The sequence below is a fragment of the Hevea brasiliensis genome, chromosome 2 (assembly GCF_030052815.1).
Source record: "Hevea brasiliensis isolate MT/VB/25A 57/8 chromosome 2, ASM3005281v1, whole genome shotgun sequence".
Classification (NCBI taxonomy): Eukaryota; Viridiplantae; Streptophyta; class Magnoliopsida; order Malpighiales; family Euphorbiaceae; genus Hevea; species Hevea brasiliensis.
In genome coordinates this window covers 4,508,758-4,531,135 of record NC_079494.1, presented here as the reverse complement: position 1 = coordinate 4,531,135, position 22,378 = coordinate 4,508,758, and the positions used below count along the sequence as shown (strand labels likewise).

Here is a 22,378-nt window from a genome sequence, read left to right as displayed (position 1 = left end):
ATCACATAAAACTCCCGTGGCACGTCTCCACTTCAACCATCTGGCTTTAATCCTATGACTAACATCCTCCTCACATCCCCCATCTACTTGAATGACGGAGCCTAGATATTTAAAGTGATTACTTTGGAACAGTACCACTCCATTCAAATTAACTCATTTCCTATCACCAGTTTGGCCTTCACTGAACTTGCAATGCATGTATTCTGTTTTCGTTCTACTTAACTTAAAACCCTTTGACTCTAGAGTACTTCTCCAAAGTTCTAGTTTTCTATTGACTCCTTCTCGTGTCTCATCTATCAGAACAATATCATCTACAAACATCACGCACCAAGGAATACTCTCTTGAATATGTTTCGTCAGTTCATCTAAAACTAATGTAAAAAGGTAAGGGCTTATAGCTGATCTTTAGTGTAATCTAATTGAGATCGAAAAATCTCTTGTGTCCCCTCCCACTGTGAGTACACAATAAAATTATAAAAAAAATTATTAAAATTTCAAATTGATAAAAAAATATAATAAAAATGCGTTGGATAGACTTTTATTTAATAATTTTATCTTATAATTTAAATTTTAAAAAATATAAATAATTAATTATGATAAAATAGAATTGATGAAGCAAAAAGCGCCCAACAGGAAATGATGTTTTTAGTGGTTTGTTCAGAAAAGAAAATCATAGAATTAAACGAGGAAAACTTTATGGATATACCTTGTACGGCACGTTTTGCGTTCAATGGGAATAATATGTGTGATTAATAGGAAAGTTGCAGGCTGAAAAGATAATTACATTTATGGGAGATGAAAGCCAGCCTATGAGAAAGTATGGTTTAATGGCCTACGAAATGAACTTCTCTCACGCATTGTGGGCATTAGTTACTCAATCGCTGTCGATTGAGATGTAATTCACAGTGACTTTTCGGGAAGCTGTCCATTCTTACAGTAGTGCACACAGGAGATTCTTAATGCAATAGTTCTTCACCACTAGTCATTCGAGAGTATTTAAGTCATTATAATTTTTTACAAACGATGCCGAATCAATTTTTAATATTTAAAAAATATATATTATAAATTAAAATTTGAAAATAATAATATTATCATAACCCTCTAAATCTAAAAGTGACGGTGAAATTTACCTAATAAAAAGCTGCAAGGCATAGGCTCACCTAATTTGTGATAAGTTATTAAAATATTGATAAATTATATAGATCGAGATATAGTGATAAAATATTTAAATTTTAATTTATAATATAAAATTTTTTTATTTTTAATTTAAATAATATAAAATTTTTATAACTTTTAATAATTGACTTTTATATTATATTTGTTAACGCATTATTTATAAAATTAAAAAAAAATAATAATACACTTATGAATTAGTAGAATTATAAATAAAGAGAGAATAATATTTTTTTTTCTAATTATCAATATAAATAATTTAAAAATTGATTATTGTATTAATTTTTTTTAATTATCAGTTTAATTAATTATCAAATAGAGTTTTATATTATTTAAATTAAAAATTAAAAATTTTATATTATAAATTAAAATTTAAATAATTTATTATTATATAGTATGTCCTTAGAATATTCTCCCATAATTAGAGCAACAGAAAAGGCAAAAAAGCAAAATGGCATCCACTTTTATTTCAAAGCAGCAATGGCCACCATGGTCCACCCTTATACTTTAGAAAACGCGTTGTTTTCAACAAAATGACGTCGTCATGATATGATAAATCTAACAAAATAATTTTTTTTTCTTTTTGTTTTTTATTAGATGACCATTTGATTCAAATTAAATCGAATAAAATTAAATCGAATTAAATTATAAAAATTAAATTTTAAATTTTAAAAATCAAAATGAATCGAAATAAATAAAAAAATTAAATTAAATCGAATCGCTCTATTTCAGTTCGATTTGATTTAAATCGATTGGTTTTAATTTTTAATTAATTTTTTAATTTAAATATAATTTTTAAGTTATTTAATTTAATTTTAACTTTAGTTTGAACCTAATAACTATTAATCAATGAAATTAAATAATTAATATATATATATAATTAAATATAATTTATAAATTTTTTATAAAAATAAATTATTTTAAAAATTAAAAAATTTATTAAATTCAATTTGAATATATAAATTAATATTTAATTTGATTCGATTTAATTAATTTTTTTTATATTAAACCGAACTCAAATAGCTGAAATTTTTATAATATAAAATTAAACTAAAATAATTTAATTTTAAAACTAAATCAATTAAATTAAACTAAATTAACTCAATTCAATCCGATTTTTCAATTTAAATTAAATTCCGCTCAGCCTATTTCCTGCATTAAAAAAATGCAAAGAAAGAATTTCTTTTCACCAAATTCAACAAGTGTACGGTCCTTATAATCATTGTTTTAATTACCTTGTCGCATTCACATTTTGCGTAACTTGCTTCTATACAAATTTTAGTAGACTTTTATTAGAATTTAAATTTAAAATTTTATAATTTTGAATATAATTTTAATAAATAATTTTTAATTAATCATCATTTTATTTTATTTTTATTTTATAGATATAATAGAAAAATATAATTAATAAATTATATAATGTGAGGTAATTTTTTATTTTTTTATTATAAAATTTAATAATTTTAAAATAAATAAAAAGACTAAAATTTAGGATTTTTTTACTTTCAATCAGTCCCATAAAATTAAAATAAAACTAATTAAATTACCTCCTAATTAGTAATCTATTAATTTATTTGTTAAAAAAAAAGTAAACTAAATGCATGAGAAATATTTTTAAAATTCAAATAAGATATTTCATTAAATGAAATAAGAATTACAAATCCTAAATCTACTTAAGCTAGTAATAGATATAAATGAATTTTATAAAATTTTATAAAATTTATTTATAAATTTAATATTTGAATGTTTAGTTTAAATAAAATTTATTTAAAATTTTTAATAATTAATTTTATAAAATTTATTATAATTAAATCAAAATTTATTAAAATTGATAAAATTTATAAATAAATTTTAAATTATATATATTTGAAGTGATAAAATTATCTACTTATTATATATTATTGTATTTTATTTTATTTATTTTAAATATAAAATATATTAAATAAAAAATTTTATTTATAAATAAATTTTGTCATTTATGATAAATAAAATAAATTTTACAATAAAACTAAACTAAACAAGGCGTAAAAGTTGAAATGCTCCATAAATTTTAACCCAAGTCTAGGAATAAAAGGCTCAAACTCTTAGAAACATTGATCCTTCAACCAAATTGGTTGACCCGATAACCAAACATCGGTAGCCACCGACCTCTACTTCTTCTCCAGCAAACTCTTCACTAGCTTTCAAAGGAAAATCGGTAAGGCAGCTTGAAACTCAAACTTGCAACGATGAAAATTACCCTGCTCGACACTTGTAAGCTCATAGGAAATGGGATGTGCAATAAACACCATAAAAGCAACTGGGACTAGGGCCAAGGTTGAATGAACCATGAAGAGCTCAGCAAAGGTGACCAAATGTATATCAATCTCCGACAACCAACCAACAACTGCGCCGATTTCACAACAAGCAACAGTGGAAGCCAACTTTGACATGCAGAGCTTCCCATTGAGAACCAATAAGAGCCCCATATAAAAGTGGGATATTGGAACTGCAAACTGGATACTAAGAAACACTAAGAGAAAAAGGACAAAAAATAACCAATAACCTTTGAAAAAAATGCTGCCAAAAGAAAAGGGTAAAGAGAGGGTTGACAGCTAAACGATTAAACATCTCCCAGACTAAACTATATTGGAAGCCTGTTGTGAGAAAGGTATAGCGTTTTGTTTGAGAGAGAGAGAGAGAGAGAGAGAGAGAGAGAGAGAGAGAGAGAGAGATTAACAATTGCCAACTCAAGACAAGCGAACTTGAGGGATGTTAATGAAATGTAATGATAAGTTGAGGGAGGTGAGTGCAATTAAGGGACATTAGTACTCTATTGGCGGGCTAAAGACTCTTAAGTCTTGACAGTCTGAGAAGCCGAAAACAAGGGCTTTTGGGTCCACATGCAAAGACTTTTTTTGTCTCGCTAGTACCGTACAAAAGGCTTTCCTCTCGAATGCATGCCACGCGTCACTCACACAAATGCGCTGCTTTGCGCTACCGACGCTTATTTTCATTTTTAATTATTCTACATTTACTCTTCAATTATATTGGCTAATGAATTTTAAGTCGGTTGATACTGAAATTATATTTAGACCTGAAATTTTGAATTCGAAAATTATATTTTTATAGTATTTTAAAATTTTAAATTGGAATTTCACCAAATCAATTAATAATTAAAAAAAAAAATTATTGCCGAGTGGTTTGGCAATGGCATCTTCAAAGTTCTACAAAGTTGACGAAGTTAGTATTATTGAAGCCCACTATACATTTCTTTGTGTGAATTTTCTCCAACTATTTACTAATTTTATTTATAACTGGTATTTCAAATTTTATATCAATTATAGCTTATAAAAATTAATTTAAGGTGACTTATTAAAATTATCGTAATATTATTAAAAAGCGTATTTTTTTTTCTTGGAGGTGATTATCAGAAAGAGCTGGCGCATATGACTTTATAATATGGGGAATAATTGAAGAGGAAGGCATTTGGCAACTATGTGCCTTTTCTCCCTGTTGCCAACTTTCCATGATGACGTTAACATTTTAGCCTTCTCAACCCCTTTAAATTCTACCATTCTTTAATTTTCAAAGTATAGTGATATATTACATCTAATATAAATTAAAATTCATATAAAAATAATTTTTAAAATTATTAATTAAATTAAATATTTATATTAAAATATATAAATTATTCTCATATTAATTCGAATTTCACTGACTACACTCAAGTAAAATATATATTGTGAAAACCTATTTAAGGATAAGAATTTCTTTTTTTAATGGGGTGTATTAGAAGTGCACAAATGTGTACGGTAAATTCACACAATAGATAGATATTAGGACCTTGAAAATCATCAATGGTATTTGTCTTTAAATAGTTGATTGAGAATTTATTTGCTGTAGGCCATGAGTCTATATCAGTTGGCAAAAGATCTTTCCAGCCTTTCCACTTACTTACACTTGACCCAATACTTTAACCAAAAAAAAAAAAAAAAAAAAAGTTTGTTAGATGGATTGAAAGAAAGAAAAAGTTCTTGCTTCCTTAAGTTTTCATTTTAGATCTGAAAATGAAAGAAGAGATTAATTTTCTTTAATACACAATCATTTACCTTCAATAATGGATGCTTTCCAGCATAATTAGTGTCTCTACTGTTGCTATAAATTTTATTTTATATAATAATAAATTTATTAATTTTCAAATAAATTAATTATATATAATTAATTAAAATATATATAATTAGAATAATAATATACATATACCCTTTGATAAAATTATAATAATTTTGTCAAAATATGTTAAATTTTATATCTCGCAGGCATATACACGTTAATAAGTGATCTCGAAAAACCAGTCTAACCAATTAGAAACATATAGACACTCCCATTAAAATTTTTTTTTTTAATTGGTGTAAATATATATAGATATATAACACTAAATTTGTATCAAATATCGAATTTTTCAATAGATTACATGCTAAATACCGGAAGAAAAAGCATAAATAAGTGAATTATAGAACAAAATAATGATTCATGAGAACATCCAAAACAGCTCTCTGGTTATGCGAAATTTGATTACAATTGTAATTAACCATGCATATATATGCCTAAGATGTAATGAAAGTTGATGAATCCCCTCTTCTGGGTTCTTCCTTATTCTTGCTTCACAATTTCAAACTCAGAATTTCAACAGAATTAATTCTTGATAGATGTATAAAGACACCTGTATAATCATCTACAAAGGCAACTTGCCTAAGCTTCAATATATCTGTATATGATCTTGAATTCTTGATCTCGTCACATCCCCCCTCCCTTTCTCTCCCTCTCGCTGTCTCTCTCTCTGGGTGAGGAGCATAATCTTTTTATATTCATGCTCATGGTACTGAAGCAATGGTTCCTTTCTCTTCAAGAATCCAACGCAAATGGAGTCTGCAAGAGATCGTATGGAGCCCATAAAGCATCCAAAGGACATGGCCGGTTGGCGTCAAGTCTAGCCCAGGGCTTCCCTTTACCGCTCCAATGCAAGAGACTCACCGGACCCGGATGTAAATCTCTACAGAGACCTCTAAAATTATCTCCGCCGAGCCCGTGCTGGTTCCACCGGTGATCAACAGGCACTATATTCCCTGCAAAAACCAGCAAAAATGGCGGCAAAGAACCCAGTTCGTATATTCTCATTCTCTTTTGCAGCTCCATCCACTCCTCAATCTTTGAAGTGTAATCTCCAGCCCTCCATCGATAGAGATCGATGACCATAACTCCAGTATTAAAGTAACACGCTTTTCTATCCGCAAATGTGAGTGATAGAGAAGGGTTAGACCAGAAAGTTGGTGTGAAATAAATAGTGAAATTCGCATTGCAGTACTCAGGAGCTGCAAGAACAGATTTTTCACCCAGCTGAGTAGCGGCGAGCTTGGCAATGTCATCGACGAGGACGAGGTCTGAGTCGAGGTAGACGACTCGGCGGACGCCTAAAGGGAGGATATTGGCCAAGTAGCTGCGAGCGTAATTGAGAGGGCAATCTAGAGCAGAGCGGATAGAGGTGGAGATGAGTCTGGAAACGAACGAGTCATCGAACGTATAAACACGGAATTTGAGGTAAGGGAAGGAGGAGGAGATGGTGGCTCGTAGAAGAGAAGCGTTAGCGGAGGCGGAAGCGACGAAATGAAAAGCAATATTTTGGGGACAAGAAGAGTGTTGAAGAACAGAGAGAATTGCTGCCATGGAGCCACGTATGTATGCCGTATCTAGAGTCATTGCTACGTGGACTGCTTGATCGGAGCAAAAGATGATACTATCGTCATCACCACAGTCTGATTCCGAATCAGGGTCATCTTGATCAAATGAAGGGCAATCTGGGGAGTTATAGAACTGTGGGGCTTCTTTGAATTGTTGAGTAATGGTGGCGGTGGCGGTGGCGGCATTGGTGATTAAAGCGAGAGAGAACAGGAGGAGAAAGGCAAGGAGTAGTGTAAGCGTGGGGAGTCTAAGCATTGGCGAGGCTTGGCTTCAAGTGAAAGTGAAGAGAAAGAGAGGGGAAGTGTTGGCTTTTATGTGGATGAGATGGATGGGGGATACGTAGCTTTGGCTTTAGGACTTCAATTATTGATTTTTGAGGCAGTAAACACACGCTTTTGATTTACTTTATTATATAGCTGGATGGCAGGCTGGGCTGCAGGGGAGCTTGGTCAACAATTCACATTGCTTGGAATCGTAGGGGGTGGAATTTCAGATTTCTGGACTTTTTATTTTTCATAAATTACTATTAATATTTATTTGATATTATTGATGGAACTGTTATCGATAAAATTATTTTTTTAATATATTAATTAGAAAATGTTAAAAATAATTTAAAATTAAATTTAATAAATTATAATTATAAAAATATTAAAATAATAAAATTATTTTTTTAAAATTATATTTTTAATAATATTTAAAATGATATTTTTATTAAAAAAATAATTTTAAATCTTTAAATGCAATATTAAATAAGCCTTAAGTCTTTATATTTTATCAAAATTAACTATTTAATATATATTCATGCATTTTATAAAATCAAATTCTTTAATCATTCTTTTAGATTCTTGTTAAAGAAATGGTTAATCAACTTATTTTGTCTTAGTTAGATAGACTAGATAATTCAAATTATAAGTACGAAATAATATAAATAGTTAAAATTAAGGATTAAATATAAATATTTAAGATTAAATAATTAATTTTGATAAATTTACTCTTTTATTTTTGGCAAATGAGTCCCCCAACTCTCTCTATCTCCTTGCTTACTATCAATTGAAAAAGTGAAATCCCACATTTTCTCATGAAATTTCTTTTTGGGTTTGGTTAAATTTTACAACCTAACAAAATAGAAAGTTGAGATTCTGAGTTTGAAATGTGGTGTGTTTTCTTCTCACTCATAGTTTAATCAAACAATGTCCTACGTACCTTTACAGAGATTAAACCTTTTTCTAAATTTCAACATTAATTATATAAAAAAAATGAATACTATTAAAAATATTAAGAGGGTTAGTTGATGCTTCATGGTCTAAAACCATCTCTCCTTCCACTTCAGATGGGTTGACCCATCACCCTCTGGGAAAACTAAGCTTGAGCAACCGAATTAAATTAATAAATTAATCATGCTTTGAAACCAAGTCTACCTTCCATTACTAAAATTAATGATAAATGCTTAGATATGTATTATTTATGTCATATAATGGATTTTTCTTGCTTAACCTATTCTATATAAATTTAATATACAAGATATATGATGAAACTCATATATTAAATACATAGACCTCACATATTTATATCTAAAAAATTTTCATCTGAACTCACTCCACTATAGACCCAAGATAGAAGATTTATAATGGAACCTGCTTATGAAATATATGAGTCTCACATACTAGTGTCTTGGAATCATAATAGGTTGATATTCATAGTTTCTAGGTCAAATTTTCCCTTGATATTAGGTATTGTGACTTTGCCATTGGACCTTCCACCGGCTGCCAAACTAGTTTTTGTAGAACAGAAATCACTGAATTGGGTTGGCTTGGCCGGATTTGTTTGGACCTAAAAGTCTAAAACTGTCTGTGTATGTGCAGAATCAACCAAAAATGTAAGACTAAGAAACCCCCAGCTTCCATTAGTGGTGGCAAGCCTAAGACAAGGACGTGCATGGAAAATTAAGTTTCATTTTCTAATTAATCAATTATTATTTAATTAGGAACATTTGCAATTAGACTACGATGCCAAACCATCAACCTTCAAATTTAGGCAAATGTTACTTCCCTTTTCCTTTAAGGTAGGTTTATGAGCATTCATTTGTAGTATAAATAATTAACTCAATTTCAAGTTAATTATTTTAAAAATCATAAAGATCAACCGTGTACCATAAAAAGTTGGGTAATTTACTATTCATTTTTTTTTTAAATATAGACTATTTAATTCATGTAATTTATTTTTTTATAATAATTAAGTCTTTTCATTTATTTTAAATGAAATATTTTATTAGTCAAAGCTCTTTATTATGGTCTAATGATGGAGAAAACTTTATAAGTCCTAAATTACCCTTTCCTTCTCTCTTAACGTTCATCTCTCTCTCCTCCCATTTTTATAACACCAATAAAAGCTAATGCCATGGAAACTTCATTATAAACAAGATGAAAATGTCCAAACAATTGAAGGATCTCCCCATTTCCTGAAAAGAATTTCACAAATCATGCTCATGGAAATTATATTTTTAACAAAATAAATGAACTTAAAATTAAATTACAATAAAATAAGAGGTAAACTCAAAGGTACATGTTAGGAGTAAGTTTCAACTTTAAATTATCACCTGTCAATAAACGTGGTTCATCTATATATAGGATTACGTCTATGAGTTTACTGTCATTCATTTTCAATAAATAAATAATAATTATAAAGTCAAAGCTAACTATCCATCATTTTGAATACACGCAAGGGAATCATTATAAAAATTGCTCATAGTAAATACATTAATTAATTTATCTCATTTTTCTATAGAAATAACTCAATATATTTACTATTTTAGTTACCTTATACATATGAAAGTGTTTGTAATGGACAATAGTTCATTTCTCTTGGACTATATTCTTCTCCACCTTAGGCAGAAGTCTCTCTTAATGCGTAAGAGTCATTATCTGTAATGGGTGAAAGCCAAATAACCTCTTCACATCCTATTTATAAGTTTCTTCAATTCTAATCTAATTGGTAATTCAATTCAATTTAGAAATAATACAATAATAGGATTTTTACATAACATAGGAAATATCTCATAAATTTAAAACAAAAAGATCTCTCATAAATTCCACTAAAATTTTGACTTACAAATCTAACAATTCTACTTCCCCTAAATCAAACGGTCAAGATTTACTAGATGTTCTTACATAAATTTAATCTATCATAAATCTAAAATACAATATTTATGATAAGATTTACCTATTAAATATATAAATTTTATATATTTTTATATTAAATTTATGGTAGATTGAGTTTAGGCAGCCTAGATTTTACTTTTTGAATTTTTTTATGTTTCAAAGCAATAATCATAAGTAGTGTATATGAGATGATGGCACATAATCTCATATTGTTCAAGAATTAATACTCAATAAAGACCATAATCCCTCAAGAAAACAGAATAATACAGATAAATGGTCTGTTAGGTCCACCTCTATCCTTAACCACCAATGCAAAAGTGTTGTGGGCAGTATCTCATCATGACAACGTGTGTGACGTATGAGAGGTACATACTATTAACATTTTATAAACTAAAAGTTTATTTTCTGAACCTGCAACTACAACCCATTACGCACATTCACAGCCCACATCTCAGTTTCAAGGAAAATGAAAGGTTCAAATTAGCAAATTAAACCCAGATTCATTTGTCATTCCACATTAATTACGACTCAAGAGAAGCCAAGTCTCGGCCAATTGCCCATCACTGTGCCATACTCGAGCATCAGAAGCTAACAGTTTTCTCTCTTTTGGTATAGGATCGTGCATGGGATTTTAAATGAACAACACATGGTGTAAAAGCTGAGCACAATTTCAGGTCGGTGGTCAGTACAATTCAGGAGCCTTTGGGTCAAACCTATATTTATATTATTGTTGTCTGTGTGCTTTTGAAGAATGGTCTTCACTCTTCAATTCTCTTGCACTTGCTAGGAAGCTTCCAATTATTATATTTCATTTTAAACCTTTTTTTTCCCATGTGGATCACCTCCTCCTGCTTTTAATTCAATATTTTTGCTTAATGCTCAAGGATAATAGAAGAGAGCCCAAAACAAGTATTTTAATTAATGCCCAGGTTAAATTAGATTGTTGATGAAATCTTGCTTAGTTATAGTTTATAGTTTGAGATGGAATTTACTTTTAATTTATTTGTTAGATATTGATAAATCTTTAAATAAATAAAAAAAATCAAAGAAGTCCTTATTTTTTTAGTGAAGATTAAATAAGTTTAAAATTAAGTTTTGAGCTTGTATGTACCTTTTAATTAAAACTAAATAAGTACATGTCTAATAAAATATTTTTTAATAATAAAATATTTTAAATAATAAAATATTAAAAACAATAATTTTAATATGAAACAATTTTTGTTCACCATATTTTTCAATTTTTTAAAATTTTATTTTAATTAAAATTAATAAAAAACTTTATATTAAAATTAAGGAAAATAATATTTTATTATTAAAAAAATATTTTATTAAATGTGAATTTATTTTATCTTATTAAAAAATATAAAAATTTATTTAATTTAATACTTAATTTTTAACTTATTTGACCTTTACTGAAAATTTTTTGGTACTCAAATCAATATGGTAATTGAGATATGGGTGGAGTGAATTTCAATATTTTTTTTTTATTAACTTTTATATAAAATTGTATCACTTTGTACACTAAAAATTAAGTAATGTCAATCAGAATTGAAGAATAAATTATACAAATTGAATAGACACTAAAAATATATTTTTAATAAAAAAGCTAATATATTAAAATTAATTTATAAATATTGAATTAATGTTAATGAACATGCTAATATTAATTTATTTAATTTTATGTTAATTTAATATTAATATATTAAAATGAATCTATAAAAATATTAATTACATAATGTAAATTCATTTATTAAATAGTATTTAATGTAATATTAATATTAAGAAAAAAAATTAATATACTAATATAAATATATAAAAATTATTAATTTTATAACATAAATTCAATTTTATTGAATAGTATTCAGAATGAATAGTATGTTGATTCTACTCTAGCTGGACTCCAACTAAACTTTAAATTCTAAATTCTCTATTTTCATTGATTTTTAGGTTGAGTAGGGTCTGAAATCCTCAATTAAATTTGATAAAAGAAAAGGTGAAATTATAATTAAAAAAATGGTGAAGGGTACATATGAAACTCATATTTCATTTTCATACATTAGAGATTTTATAATATAAAATTTATTCTTACCTAAATCCGATTATAAGGAGCATCCAATTTTATAAGAGTATATTACTCATATTCTAAATCAACATAAAATATTAACAAATGGGTTGATGGGCAATATTTTTAACAAATAATATGAGTTGACAATGGCCTCTATATTGAAAAAGAAAAATGCATACATGATTATAATAAAATATTAGTTCGAAGTATAATAATACTGTTTTTAAAAATAATTTTGACACTATTCACTATTCTTCAAGATTCAATCAACTCTAATTCTTGAAAAATAAAAAAAAATCAACTCTAATTTAAAATGATAAAATTCTGGCACACTGTCCCTAAGAAGCCCACTATTTATAAGTAAGAAGATGGTGACAATTAAAATCATAATTTAATTCATCTTTAAACAATATTTAATTAAAAAAACGTTACACTATTAATGGAAAATTGTCAAAGATGGCCATTTAAAATACTAACCCGTTGAATGTATTCAACAGTTAGCCGAATGTTAAAAGAAAACAAATAATTTCAAATTGATGACCATTGTTTAACAGTATTTGACTAAATTAAATTATTTTGAAATGATCGCAACACTCAAAGCACAGACCCATTGAATAGCCTTGTGGAGGGGGAGCCAAGGCCAACCCTGTGCTGCATATCCTCAGCAAGCCGGCAAATATAGCTACTTGCAAGTTGCGAGCCAAGAACATGATAGCTCCCACATAATAAATAAATATATGTGGGGATATAAACAGCAGGGAAATGGAAAGCCAAAAGATTTTTTTTTTTTTTTTTAATAATGAAAATCTATTAAGCTTTAGATAGGGAAACAAAAGAGAATAAAATTAAATCACTTCATAGGATTACAAATAAAAGTGTCACTATGAGCATTTTGTGAGCAATAAAATAGCTACACAAAATGAAAATCAAACACATCAAGATCATGATTAAAATTAATATATCAATTAAAATACCAAATAAATTATAAAAATTGGAGCCTCCTTTAATTAAAAAATAATTAATTACAAATCGCCTTCAAATAGAATAGAACTGAAACGCTTATGTTTACAAGTAAAATCATTTTTCTAGAGCCTTCAAAATAAAAAAAAAATAATAATAATAATAATAATACCAGTATGTCGACTGATATACCAACTTAGAGTGTCTCTGTTTTGTACTATTTGTCATGGGTACAATAAATGAATACATTATACAGGGCCAACTTATGTGGCTTCCAGTATTAACTATTTATTTTATTAGTTTTCTTGCTCCTTTCATCCCAAACAAAAATCATCCCTTTCATTACTTGGAAATTACTATCGGTGGAAAGTTCTCCTTGGGTTTAATTTTTATAATATTTAATACATTAATTAAATTTTTATACATAAAAATCTTGACATATATATATATATATATTTTGCCGACTGTAGGAAAATAAAAGAGGCAAACCACAAAAGCTTCAAGTACGAGTCTGCATGTTGCGCATTGTCTCAATCTCAATCAAGCAACCCATGTGGTGGATGAGGCCACTGAAAAACACCAATTGATTGTTCATGTGAAAATTCAATTTAAGACAAAAGAGGCACAGCTACGATTCACAACCAGAATATCTGCATGTATCTGAATGTGGCAAACCCTACCAAGCTAAAAGTAACAACCTTTCAATGATGATGTTTTTGCAGCTCATAACACTGTGCTTTAGTTTCTCATTCTCTAAAAAAAAGTGACAGATAACTAAGAGTAAGCACTAAAAAACACTACCATGAATCTAAAACCTTATAGCTGCTTGCAGCTATTATTGTTTTACATTAATTTGAAATAAGACATGTGTGGTAAATGTAAGACTTAAGTAAACTTTCTCTACTTGAGTTAGCTTTTAAAATTGAGTTAGACCAGATCCACTTTCTGCTTCAATGTTTGATCACTTACAAATGTGTTTGCTTGCAAATTTCATACTCTATGAGTTAATACCTAGATATGAGGTTATAGATACCTAGACATGAGAGTATGTTTAATCACATTGATTTGCGATAAATATAAGAATTTTATTAAATACAATTCTTATATTTAGTACAAATAATTGGTGCAAAACAGACAGCCACTTTCATAGCTGCGACTTTACATCAACAAATAATTCACAGGCTCCAAGACCATGCCATACACCTATCTCAGCCTGGAGTTTCTGATGATACCCTGTTAATCCTGGCAAATACAGAAACTGCTCTTACTATTGTTCAAATCCCAAGACAAATTGCAAGGGAAGAATTGGAAAGAATCATTCCCAGAGGATGGTTCACCAATTATGAGAAGCTTCATAACAATTCTCACCCAATTCAGACGACAAAATCTTCCTTTCAGAGACAATCAGATGGGACGATTAGAACTGTCTTTAATCCTCCCAGGAGTTCCACAAATTCTTCTCCTATGTTCCAAACTATGATGATCTCTGTAACCAAGAAAACAGAGACTTTTGATGCAAACAGACGACCCATTTATACAGATAAAATTAATAGGCATTTTATCTAGGACGCCCCTGGATCTGGAATGTGTGACCCTGAATGTGACTACCACTTGATGGATTACGAACGAGAGGATGATGATGACTCTTGGACAAGGAAACGAAGAAGAAAGAAGAAGCCTTCCCCCTGCAAAATTTACAAACCTCGGAGGGACTATTCCTCAGACTCAAGGCCATGGATTGGTATCAGCATAGAGACCCAAAGAACAAATCCTTTACCAATTTATGAACTAGCTTTACAAATTCTCAGAAAGGAAATAGAAAAGGAAGGTAGGAAAGCTCCTCAACCACCTCCAGCAGTTCCTCTTGTCGAACCATGTATGATGATTAAATTTTCACAAAGTCAGTATGATGAAGACTTTCCCCCTTTGCGGACTCATGATGATCTCACTCAAAAAGTATCTTCAAGACCTTTTGTTCAAGCCATAATGGTTAAACCTATTGGCCAGCCCAAGCCAATTACCCAAGCAGAAGAAGTCTTGAACTGGCATACCTTGAATGCCAGAGCACAAAACTCTATTTTGCCAAACATTGACAAAAAAGTTGATGTGGTTGTCAACAAAAACATGCAAACGGAGTTGAAAGTAAACTCTTCGGAGAAACATTTTAACAGGATCTATACTAATCTTCAGACTAAGATTGACCAGCTTGATAAAAGACTTCAAGAAATGGTCCAACGAAAAACTTTTACTCAGGAGTTTTTCCAAAATGAGGTAGAGCTCAAAAGGCTAAAAGCTGAAGTTGCTAGAATGAAAGCTGATCTTTTCAGCACAATCCTGAAGACTTCCTAAAAAATCATTTGTATTCTCCTCAGCCAAAAGATTGAACCAACTTTCATCTATTCCAAGACCTCAATAGACTCAACGACTCATGATCTCTTCACAAACTTCAAATCCTCTTCAGCAAAAGCAGCCAGATAAACGGCCAATGAATGATCCTGATCCTCCTCCGCAGATGACTATTCAATCAACACAAGAAGGTTACTCAAGTTCCTGTAGCTCCTCTTCAGACTCAAAAGTCTTTGATTCAAACTCTGAAGCAAACTTAGCAGACATCACAAAGATACTCATAATGGAACCTATAGGAACTACTCAATATAGTTCAGCTCAAGGTTCCAATCCAACAACTACTTCAAGAACATCAAAAACTACTAATGCCACAAAACCTGTTATTGAAGTAGAAATTGCTCGACCTCGTGGTGGGCCATCATTTACTCTGGATGACATCCCTCCTTTTTAATGGAGAGAAAGAATACACCAATTTAGTACATGGATTGATACTTAGAGATATACCCGAGAAGACATTACAATGCCCTTTATACTTCAAGAATTCTCAGCAATGCTCGAGGGTACTCTTCGCTGTTGGTTTGCTTCTTTAAGTGAATTTCAACAAGCTCACTTTTCTCCCTACCAAATGCCTCTGATGTTCTTGGCTTTATCCATAAAGAATTCCTGGGGGATGCCACAAATATCCTCACAGAAAGTAGAAAGGAATTTCATGAAAGGAAATATTGCTCACTCAAGCCAAAAGATATTGAACAACACTACCAAAGGATGAACTATCGTCTCCACATGCTTTCTAGAAGAGAAGATATTAGCCTCAAAACCACCTATATTTCTCTCTCCTAAAAGAGTTGGTTCCAAAAATTAATGAACAGTTAAAAGAAAGAAATTTCACAGAAACCACTCTTGAAGAAATTCATCAATTCTCAATGATTTCCTTGAAAAAGCTTTGTGAGCAAAACTGCAAATGGGAATTGTTTATGACAAATTCAAAGAAGCTCGAAAAAATTTGTGACAAGTCCCATTTTGTCACGACCCAATCTATGGGCCGGACCGGCACTAGGACCTGGGCCAGCCTAAAGCCCCCGAGGCCCGTAGTAAGCCTAACTGTTCATTAACCCAACTCTAAGGCCCATTTGGGCCCAAATTCAAGAAAACAAACGGACAGAGTCCGACCATAAAATGGACTTCCCAACGGGGAGTTTTTGACTCACCCGACCTGTAAACATAATAATACTCAATTGGGGAGCTCAGCTCACCCTCCACATACTCATAGCATCATAAAAGAAATGGGAGCTCAACTCCCTCATCCAATCCATCAAACAGACATAGAATATTAAGTTTACAGGTCCAACATGATAATAATATTACAGACCAAATTCAAATAATTACTGCTAACACATGCGGAAATTCTAGGAGTAAATAAAATTACACAAATATTGATAAACAACCTGCGAAGTAGAAAAGCAGGTTAACCCAGAATAAAATATCCTCCTGTGGCCTGAAAAAATTTTTTGAACAGGAGTGAGCGTTCGACTCAGAGAGTAAAATATCAATTTTAACCATAATCTCTATAACTATCTAAAACTAATGCAACCTGTGGAATGAAATGCAACATCAGCAATAAATTCACATCATAGCATCAAAAAGGTAATTTGGAGCACTCACGCACCCTGTAGCATCAATCATAATATATATGGGAGCTGATCCCCTATACAGCTCTCTTAAATCCAACCTGGTGCCAGCGAAGAACTCAGCTCGGACTTCCACTTAATAACCAAATCGAGGGTCCCAGCGAAGAACTCAAGCCGTGACTACCCCTCGAAGGATCGGGTCCCAGCGAAGAACTCAAGCCGTGACTACCCGTCCTATCCATAGTCCACACCACATCACACGCACGCCAACGCACGCACACTGCTCCAAATTACCGCAACAACATTCATGGCACTTTAACAGTTATCAATGCAACATAAATCGTGCCTAGAGTTTAACTACATAATTATATGCATATAAGTGATGCATGGGCATGCTGAACATATAATAATATCGAAATTACAATTAAAATTAATATTTTACTCACAGACATGACGACAATCACTGTAGCGGCTGGGCGGAGGAAGAAGGTCATCGGCCACTCACGACAATTATATTACAATTATTTAATACAATCGACTCAATACAAACAAAGAAAAGACCAATACGTCCTAAGTCGTAGAAAATCAGTGAGTCTCCCCTATACCTAGGATCTACCCAACCTGCAAAAGGGCTCAAAACACACTTCTATATTCACAATCCATACGTCCACAACTCAATCACATCACACAGCCCCTCCTGGGCCCACCAAATCAATCATCCATCACAACATGTAAAATTTCAATTTAGTCCCTATAATTGACCATTTTTGCAAAAACTGCCCAAATAAGCTCTAAAAATTCTAAAACTTTGCCCCTCGGTCCTTAGCAATATTACTAAGCTATTGCAAAAAGAATCATAATTTTCTAAGCTACCACGAATATTTTATGGATTTTTAATCCTATTTAAGCACTAGAAAATTACGAAAAAGCAAGGTTCGGGTTTACCTTTGCCAATTCCGACTTCGGGAACGCGCTCGGAACGTCTGACAATGGGGGGCTAGCCAAAACCTCGGTCCAATTCGGAGACTTTTCCGGTAACGGGTCTGTCTGGCCGGAATTTCACAGACCCGGTCAACTGTCGAATTTCCGCGAATCGAGGATACCTACACGAAGCTCATAACACGGGGGTTAGTACATAAATTTTTCAGAATTTTCTAAGCTCATTAAATGCTCGGAAAAACACTACGAATTTCCCTGGGACCCACCGAAAAACGGTGTCTGAAAAATTTGAAATTTATGTCGCCGTGAAGCTCTCGACAAGTGGAGCGTGCTGGTACCCTCGGTTTTCTCGTGGGATTCATAGTTTTCGAGAAATCTAGCCCAAAAGTCGAAATGGGCTAAAATCTTCCCGAGCAAAAATCGGACAAACCGCTCGATGGATTTGGCGTTCTTGGTGTCTATGGAAAGCTCTCGTCGAGTAGATGATTTTAGACACAAGACCCGGTCCAATTGGTGGCCGGAGAAGCCGAAACACCGCGCGAGGAGGATTCACGCTGGGGCGGCCGTGGCGTGGTGGTGGCGTGGCGCGCCGGGTGGCAGGTGGGGGAGGTGGCGGCTGGCGGGGAGGGAGGAGAGAGAAAAGAGAGAGAAAAGGGAGAGGGAACGTCGCGCGCGGGAGGAAGAAAAAGAGAAGAAGACCGGTCCGATTCGACCGGTCCGATCCGATCCGGTTCGATTCGGCCGGTTCGATTCAGAATACAAAATTTTGAATTTTTACTCTGCCTCGGGACCGAAAACGAGGTCTAAAAATTCCGAAAAAATTTCAGAAAACTCAGAAAAATACGTAGACTCCAAATATATTTTTAGTTTTACCACGTGGTCTTTAAATTAATTTTTAAAATTTATCAAAGTTTATATTTTCGGAAAATCGAACCCGATTTTTAAAATCCGAAAATTCTCAAAAAAATTCCTAAAATTTAAATAAAATTAAAATACCAAAAATGCTCATAAAATTTAAAATTTTGGGGTGTTACATTCTTCCCCCTTACGTAAAATTCGTCCTAATTTTACACAAAGCAGAATAAAGTACAGATTACACATTGAGCAGATAAGGGTACTTGCTACGCATGTCCCGCTTTGACTCCCAGTGCACTCTTGGTATCGACTCCTCCACAAAACCTTAACCATAGGGATCTGTTTGGATCTCAGCTGTCTCACTTGGTAGTCCACTATGGCTACAGGCTGCTCCTCAAATGTCAAGTTCTCCTTTAGCTCTATCACATCCGGCTGCAGTACATGAGAAGGATCTGGAATGTATTTCCTGAGCATAGAGATGTGAAATACGGGATGAACGTGAGAAAGGTTGGGTGGTAGCTCCAACCGGTAGGCAACTGCTCCAACTCTATCCATAACCTCAAAAGGTGTCACGACCCAACCTATGGGCCGGACCGGCACTAGGACCTGGGCCAGCCTAAAGCCCCCGAGGCCCGTAGTAAGCCTAACTGTTCATTAACCCAACTCTAAGGCCCATTTGGGCCCAATTTCAAGAAAACAAACGGACAGTCGGCCATAAAATGGACTTACCAACGGGAGTTTTCGACTCACCCGACTGTAAACACAATAAACAATCCATTGGGAGCTCACCACCCTCCACATACTCATCAACATAATAATAAATGGGAGCTCAGCTCCCTCATCCAATCCATCAAAACAGACTTAAAATATTAAGTTTACAGGTCCAACATGATAATAATATTACAGACCAAATTCAAATAATTACTGCTAACACATGCGGAAATTCTAGGAGTAATTAAAATTACAGAAATATTAATAAACAACCTGCGAAGTAGAAAAGCAGGTTAACCCAGAAAAAAATATCCTCCTGTGGCCTGTAAAAATTTTTGAACAGGAGTGAGCATTCGACTCAGAGAGTAAAATATCAATTTTAACCATAATCTCTATAACTATCTAAAACTAATGCACCCTGTAGAGTGAAATGCAATATACACAACATTTTCACATCATAACATCAAAAAGTTAATTTGGAGCACTCACGCACCCTGTAACATCAATCATAATAAATGAGAGCTGATCCCCTATACAGCTCTCTTAAATCCAACCTGGTGCCAGCGAAGAACTCAGCTCGGACTTCCACTTAATAACTAAATCGAGGGTCCCAGCGAAGAACTCAAGCCGTGACTACCCCTCGAAGGATCGGGTCCCAGCGAAGAACTCAAGCCGTGACTACCCGTCCTATCCATAGTCCACACCACATCACACGCACGCCAACGCACGCACAGTGCTCCAAATTACCGCAACAACATTCATGGCACTTTAACAGTTATCAATGCAACATAAATCGTGCCTAGAGTTTAACTACATAAATATATGCATATAAGTGATGCATGGGCATGCTGAATATATAATAATATCGAAATTACAATTAAAATTAATATTTTACTCACAGACTTGACGACAATCACTGTGGCGGTTGGGCGGAGGAAGAAGGCTGTCCCGGCTCACCTGACAATTATATTACAATTATTTAATATAATCTGACTCAATACAAACAAAGAAAAAGACCAATTACGTCATAAGTCGTGCCGAAAATCCGGCAGAGTCTCCCCTATACCTAGGACCTACCCAACCTGCAAAAGGGTTCAAAATACACTTCTATACTCACAATCCATACATCCACAACTCAATCATATCACACAGCCCCTCCTGGGCCCATCAAATCAGTCATCCATCACAATACGCAAAATTTCAATTTAGTCCTTATTATTGATCATTTTTGCAAAAACTGGCCAAACAAGCTCTAAAAATTATAAAACTTTGCCCTGCGGTCCTTAGCAATATTACTAAGCTATTGCAAAAAGAATCGTAATTTTCTAAGCTACCACGAATATTTTATGGATTTTTAATCCTATTTAAGCACTAGAAAATTACGAAAAAGCAAGGTTCGGGTTTACCTTTGCCGATTCCGACTTCGGGGACGCACTCGGGACGTCTGACAATGGGGGGCTAGCCAAAACCTCGGTCCAATTCGGAGACTTTTCCGGTAACGGGTCTGTCTGGTCGGAAATTCACAGACCCGGTCAACTGTTGAATTTCCGCGAATCGAGGATACCTACACGAAGCCCATAACACGGGGGTTAGTACATAAATTTTTCAGAATTTTCTAAGCTCATTTAATACTCGAAAATACACTGCGAAGTTCCGTGGGACCCACCGAAAAATGGTGTCGGAAAAATTCGAAATTTACGTCGTTGCGAAGCTCTCGACGAATGGAGCGTGCTGGTAGCCTCGGTTTTCTCGTGGGATTCACGGTTTTCGAGAAATCTAGCCCAAAAGCCGAAATGGGCTAAAATCTTCCCGAGCAAAAATCGGACAAACCGCTCGATGGATTTCGGCGTTCTTGGTGTCTATGGAAAGCTCTCGCCGAGTAGATGATTTTAAACACAAGACCCAGTCCAATCGGTGGCCGGATCGGCCGGATTTGGCCGGAAGCTAAGCGCGCGACGCGCCAGGGCGTTCGCGCCCGTTTTTGCGGGCGGCCGTACTGGTCAATGGCATACGGCTCATTGGGGTCAGTGGTATCGCCTGGGGGCGGGGAGGAGAGAGAAACGAGAGAGAAAAGGGAGAGGGCCATCGCGCGCGGGAGGGAGGAGAAAAAGAGAAGAAGACCGGTCCGATTCGACCGGTCCGATCCGGTCCGGTTCGATTCGAAATACAAAATTTTGAATTTTTATTCTGCCTCGGGACCAAAAAGGAGGTCCAAAAAATTTCGAAAAAATTCCAGAAAACTCAGAAAAATACGTAGACTCCAAATATATTTTTATTTTTGCCACGTGGTCTTTAAATAAATTTTTAAAGTCATTAAAGTTTATATTTTCGGAAAATCGAACCCGATTTTTAAAATCCGAAAAATCTCAAAAAAATTCCTAAAATTTAAATAAAATTTAAATACCAAAATGCTCATAAAAATTAAAAATTTGGGGTGTTACATTCTTCCCCCCTTACAGAAAATTCGTCCTCGAATTTTTTACACAAGGCAGAATAAAGCACATGATTATACATTGAACAGATAAGGGTACTTGCTACGCATGTCCCGTTCGACTTCAGTGCACTCTTCCACTGACTGACTCCTCCACAAAACCTTAACCATAGGGATCTGTTTGGATCTCAGCTGTCTCACTTGGTAGTCCACTATGGCTACAGGCTGCTCCTCAAATGTCAAGTTCTCTTTTAGCTCTATCACATCCGGCTGCAGTACATGAGAAGGATCGGGAATGTATTTCCTGAGCATGGAGATGTGAAACACGGGACGAACGTGAGAGAGGTTGGGTGGTAGCTCCAACCGGTAGGCAACTGCTCCAACTCTATCAGTA

General features: G+C 33.0%; 1 protein-coding gene across 1 annotated transcript; it reads right to left on the bottom strand.

Moving 5' to 3' along the window:
• Positions 1 to 5,663: 5,663 nt before the first annotated feature.
• LOC110672999 (probable galacturonosyltransferase-like 1) lies at positions 5,664 to 7,278 on the bottom strand. Its single transcript, XM_021835957.2, has one exon. It carries the CDS (start codon positions 7,144 to 7,146, stop codon positions 6,058 to 6,060), a length of 1,089 nt encoding a protein of 362 aa, XP_021691649.2. The 5' UTR covers positions 7,147 to 7,278; the 3' UTR covers positions 5,664 to 6,057.
• Positions 7,279 to 22,378: the final 15,100 nt, after the last annotated feature.

Bases quoted from the DNA above. Each gene is read 5' to 3' on its own strand.
- LOC110672999 (XM_021835957.2), bottom strand. From the start codon at position 7,146: ATGCTTAGACTCCCCACGCTTACACTACTCCTTGCCTTTCTCCTCCTG.